Source organism: Magallana gigas, chromosome 4 (genome assembly GCF_963853765.1).
Source record: "Magallana gigas chromosome 4, xbMagGiga1.1, whole genome shotgun sequence".
Taxonomy (NCBI): domain Eukaryota; kingdom Metazoa; phylum Mollusca; class Bivalvia; order Ostreida; family Ostreidae; genus Magallana; species Magallana gigas.
In genome coordinates, this window is record NC_088856.1 from 44,010,750 (window position 1) to 44,016,749 (window position 6,000).

Genomic DNA, 6,000 nt, shown 5'->3' on the forward strand with positions numbered 1-6,000 from the left:
CGTTTGATAATTTTATCAGCTACTTTTTGTAAACGTTTTGCTAGTACATGTGCAAATATCTTGTAGTCAACATTAGTTAGGCTTAAAGGTCTGTAATTTTTTAAGTTATTTTTTTCTCCATTTTTAAAAACTAATGACTTTGGTGAACTTAGTTGTTTGTCAGCATAAGTACTAACAATTAAGCACAAATCTCAGCTCGAAGTCTGTTGATATTAGAATGGATTGACATTTAATTGATGTTTGCGGAGAAAGAAGACACTATCATGCTTCGTTGTAAAATGAGATGCATTTACGTGTTCTTTGGGACCTGGAGCGCACTGACGAACAAATCATGTGGAGACGAATTTTCTGATACTGCCATTGACACACTTGGCTTGTCTGTACAATAGTGGATATTTATGTAGTTACAGTGTAGTTATGATATTTCTCTATGAGGTTGGTAATAATGAGATGACATTGTTATTATTGGTAATCGAGACTTTATGAATTGACCAACAATGTTCTAGAGTTATTATGTATATTACAGAGCATTAAATGTACTTGTGCCGGTAATAGGAAAAAGGTTGGCACACATAATCATCAGTTTTACCAGAGTTAAAAGTTATTAAGAAATTATTTGTTACGGTATTAAGTTAACTATTATTAAGCAAAGGTACATCCCATAAATTTTGATTGTTTTGCTAAATCTGTATATAGGGCTTTTCTTTTTATATAGCATGAAAATGTTCTTGTTTATCCACTCCTCGTAATTAAATTTTAGAATACATGTAGTTGTGTGTGTGTGTGTGTGTGTGTGTGTGTGTGTGTGTGTGTGTGTGTGTGTGTGTGTGTGCGAGAGAGAGAGAGAGAGAGAGAGAGAGAGAGAGAGAGAGAGAGAGAGAGAGAGAGTTTTTAGACTTGATCGACTAATTGAACATACTTGTTTGGTCGATTTTTGACGTATGATTTTGATCATGCTTAGCGTAATAAATGATTCCTACAGGAAATTTGCAATTAAGCATTTAAATGGCTTTACATTTTAAATAAAATTATATTGATACGATAGACAAATTGTATGCAACCAACTAGTGACAGGTGTTTGTATTTATAACAGCTCTGCCGATAATACCAGAGGCACTGATTTGTTTTGTAGTAACAATTTCATTGACCGGGTGCCAGTTACATCCAATGGAAAGGTTACATGTATCTTCAAAGAGCGAATTTTAGAACAACCCTCTCAATAGAAAGCTTGATTTTGTAATGCACGCCCCTTGTTGCTAAATACAACGCTGTTGTGTGTGTCGCGATGTTTACAAAACACAATTTACGTTTATGTACGCATGCTTTAATCACATATGGCAAGATTGGGTAAAAGTTGTACAAATGCTTGTAACTTGCATCCGCTCATTAAATTAGATTTACTTGATCTTTTATTGGATCATGTACATGTAGAGGAAAAATGGGTGCATTTTTTATTATCTATAATTATTTAGAAATTGTTTTAATGGTAATGGTATGTCAATTACAAGTACATGTAATTCACTGAACTGTAATTCTAAATAGAAAAACATATATACATTTTGATTGAATTTTTCCATCTTTACCTCTGAAAGACAAATGATAATAAAGTGTTTTTGAAATTGTTTAAAATTACCAGCATGTTCATTATATTCATAATGATTAAATAAAAGAAAGACAACGATACTTTATCAAATCAAGAAAAACCTGTTGCAAATACATGTATGCTAGTGTTAAATTCGTCTAATTTCCGAAAGGATAATTATACTGAATGCACAATGCATGAAAAAATAGCATACAGCCAACTTCTTGCGATCGGCGGAACGAAAAGGTATCATACTCAGACAAAATGAGCATTAATTTTTTGTTTTTAGTTGAAATCCAGCTCTGACATTTTGAGTTTTATTTATTCGCAACTCTGAAAAAGGATTCCCCAAACTGTATTTTATAGATACTTTTGGTTTTATTTTTTTCCCGCAATTCTTAAGAAATCATTCAATCCGACCAAAAGTTTTAACAAACAGACTCAATTTTTTTTAAAAAGGTGCCTGTCTAGTGAATGAATAAATATATACTACGTACACGAATAAAAGGATGAGAAACGAATCTGTCAGCCAGAAAGAGTTTTTTGTATATGCCATAAAGCAAGAGCGGTAATTCTGTGCAATTTTACCACAAAGATTTTCTCTATTTGTTTATGACAAAGTTGGGGAAAATTGTTATTATAGAGAGTTTTATATTCTCTGAATTTTAAAACTTCAATGTAACATATTGATATGGCAAATGCATTCAAAAGAGCAAAAAAGACACGGCGTTTTACATTGTTCAAGTTTCAGTTGGTTTTTAAATGAAATTCCACTCCAACTTCATACATTTTAAATCTTTTAAAGAGAAAATTGTGTAAATTGATTTGACCTCAGCATGATTTGATAGTCTGTTGTACAAATATGATCGATGTTTCACGAGCCATTATCGGAACAAGTATAATAGGGGTAAGAAATTATATTGAAGCTTATCTTAAATCAAAACAGTTCAGAACTAAGTGTCAAATACATGCATATGTATGTCATGTTTTCGCATAATTCATTATGAATAAGCGGGAATTTTGTTTGTATAAAAACAATGAATAGGGCGAAATAGAAGAGGGAGGTTTGAATTCTATTCCAGTTATGATAAATCGATCGTCTTTTTTTTCAGAAAATTTAAAATCCATTGCCTGCATTGTGCTATACCGACAATGAAATCAATACTTTCTTTTTACAAGGTCGCCATCGAAGTGGATGTTTTGAGATCTTTTAATCGTTTTAAATATAATTACGAAACTGTTGACATATGGCTGTGGCCCGTTGGTGAAAAATCCATCAAAGCATTTAAATGGGGCCTTTGTTGAGTATTGAATCATTTTTTGTTAATTGTTTGTAAAATGAAAATTGTACAAACGACGGGTCACGGAAATCGTTATTGGTTGTGGTAAAGAGGGGATATGCATAGGCCCAATTGTGCCAGCGACCCATTGTAGAGAAACAATTCGCTGAATTATGACAGTGAAAGAAAAAGCTCCAAACTATTTGAAGTATCCCACACTGTAGAATGTAAGTATTAGATGATAGAACTTACGTTTGTTTTGAAAGATAGTGCATGATGTATAAGTTCAAACAGTCTCTTTTAAACGAATGTAATTGAAATAAAATTTAAAAAATCTTGAAATTTGTATAATACTTTAATCTATTTTTGAAATGTAAATATTACGGAAGATTTATAATTGAGTTTGCCGGGGGGGGGGGGGGGGGGGGGGGGGGTTGATGTAAATTTGATAAATTTGAATTTGCTAGAGTAAACGGGGGAAGGGGGGGGGGGTGGGTCCGGGTCCGCTAATGAGGTATATACACTGTATTATACATGTAGTAAATACTTTGAAAATAAAAGAAGACAATATGAATATAAGATTCAAACGCGTCAAGCTATAGACATATTTTATGTTGTATTTTTGTGTTTACTACCTATATTTAAATTTTACAATTTACCTGTAATTTCAACCAAGTAATTAGATAATTACATATGATATAGGCCTTTCAATGTTATGCAGAGATATTCGCTTCTCTTGTTAAAACATAATTATCCCGTCGCTCCAAGTTATTTTAGAACTATTTAAAAATCATTTCAATAAAGCAAAACGCGCTTAAGCTTCTATTTTTGTTATTTGTATTTTATTCAGATTAGAAAATGCCATAGAAAGGAATGGGACAGTCTTTTAACTGAAGTATTCATTGCGTTTTCATGTCGATGAAATTCATTTTGGTAGAATGAAAAAATCAGGCAGTCTGGTTCTACAGTCAAATGGTATGAGCAGTCTAGCCGCGTCTTTTACCTCCACCCAGAATGACTTAGAAAGATGGAAACTGTCGCGCGAACTTCAGCAAATTGAGTGTGAGGAATATTATACGCGTATGAATAAAGGTAGGGAAATTCACAAACTGAAGGACCTTGTGTTAGAATACATAGCGACTGGGTGTGTCTACAAACAGCACCGATTTGAAAGATATGATCCTTTCAAAAAAGAGGAATCCATTAAGAAAAGGGAACAAAAACGTTTACGGCATCAAAAACGATCTGACTCCTCTAGTAAGTCCTTAACAACGAAGAACACAAAAGAAGAAATAATTCCTCCAAAATTAGATCGAAGCAAAACTATGGTAGAACAGGTGTTAGGAGAAGTCAGACAGCCTAGTCGCGCAGGTAGAGTACATCAAAGCTTACCCGATATAACTCGACCTATAGAAAATGTTCGTATACAAGACGATCTTACTTCCGGAGGATACGTCGATGATAGCGTTTACAATGGAATGCGGAAGGTAGGCCTTTCGAATCACGATAATGACGACACGAAATCTAAGTTATCTGTAAGTTTTCTGCCGACGATAAAGCGTGTTGCGCTGTGGGAACAACCTCAGAAAGACCAGAAGGAAGAAGAAAGGAGAGAAAGAATACGTCACAAAAGATACCAGCCAAACTTGAAGGAAGAATTTCAAAAGATGTTCCCAGGAAATTGTAAAACATCATATTCAATGAAAAAGTTTATTGACAGGGAAACCAGAAACGTCATTCGTGATATAGACACTGTTCCGAGGAAGCTTAACCGCAGGGAGCAAGACCATTTAATTAAAAAATCGCAGTTACCGGAATTTATTGACAGACACAAGTCGACGTCAGCCATTCTTCGAGACTTCCGCGACATTAAAAGGACCCTCAAAACTGACAGTAAAGATCGCAAACAAGTTGAGGAAAACGAAAAGTACAACCAAATTCTCCGCTTTCTCGAGTTGGCGGAATCCTTTGAGCAGTGCGATGAGCAGTAAATCGAAAAAATTCAATTCTTCCTTTATCTGTTAACCACAACCATTGAGTAGATCCTGTTGGTATTACGATTGATTTTCAGCTGAATAATGTTTGTTTAAATAGTTATAAGCCTAAACATATCAACGCGATTCTTATGAGAAGGCATGCCCATTGAATTATTCAATATGCGTGCTTGAGCTCGAGATCCAAACATTAAAAAATAAAATCAAATGCTCAAACGTTCAATTTGATTCCTTTTTTTGTTCACCGATTCATTTTATTAAAAATATTGATGAAAATTGCCATTGATAGCTGATTTAATATGAGCATCTGTATGATATGTTCCTAATGTAATAGCTTACATATTCAGATAATTTAAAACTTAACTATTAACAAAATGTTTCTCTTTTCCATTAGCAAACAGTAAAAAGCCGAGTGGCATCATACCGAGCTATTTCCCCAATTATTTACACAAAGCAAACATCTCTATGTACGAGTAAAATTTTACCACTTACATGTTAATATCAAAAATCACCAATGTCTTAAGTTATGCTAATTTTGCAGTATATTTGATTTGAATACAAATCTGTCAGTTCGTGTGTTGAAAAATAATAACTTAAAAAATCATTTATTGTCAGCTCATTTTTTTTTCTGATTTGCAAGTTACTTTCAATTATTCAATATATCTTTTTTTTATATATATAATTTATTGACTAATGAAGATATTAATGCAAAATGTTAAGCTGCCAATTGAAACTGAGTAAGTCACTGGTACATGTAAAACAAAACGTTTAATACTTCAAGCAATAATCTCTTACAGTGTAACTTCTCCTGTTATTATTATTAATAATTTCTCTTTTTTTTCACTAGATTTATATTAATGTGATTTATCATTAGGGAGATAGATACATGTACTATATACTTGTTATTCAAAAAGTAAAAAGTAAAATCTTAAATATACCTTATTTGCGAAATAAAATACACAAATTTAACTAGAAAGTATCATAGATTAAGCAAACAACGTTAATAGCTGAAGCTTGCTTAGAACGTGAATAAAGAGGAACTAGTATAAAAGTTATTCTTGAAAACATTCACTCTTCAGGGAAAAAAATTCTTCGACGTCAACGTCATGTTTTTTCTCTGACCAGAGTTGGTTTTTTTTTATCC

General features: G+C 32.9%; 1 protein-coding gene across 2 annotated transcripts; it reads left to right on the forward strand.

Moving 5' to 3' along the window:
- Positions 1-2,688: 2,688 nt before the first annotated feature.
- LOC105332087 (uncharacterized) lies at positions 2,689-5,079 on the forward strand. 2 transcript variants are annotated; one of them, XM_020068846.3, is made up of 2 exons: positions 2,689-3,089; positions 3,800-5,079. In XM_020068846.3, exon 2 carries the CDS (start codon positions 3,801-3,803, stop codon positions 4,851-4,853), a length of 1,053 nt encoding a protein of 350 aa, XP_019924405.3. In that variant the 5' UTR covers positions 2,689-3,089; position 3,800; the 3' UTR covers positions 4,854-5,079. The 2 variants fall into 2 exon arrangements, with proteins under 2 accessions (XP_019924405.3, XP_019924404.3); XM_020068845.3 differs by having other exon boundaries at positions 2,693-3,089; positions 3,713-5,079.
- The last annotated feature ends 921 nt before the right edge of the window (positions 5,080-6,000 follow it).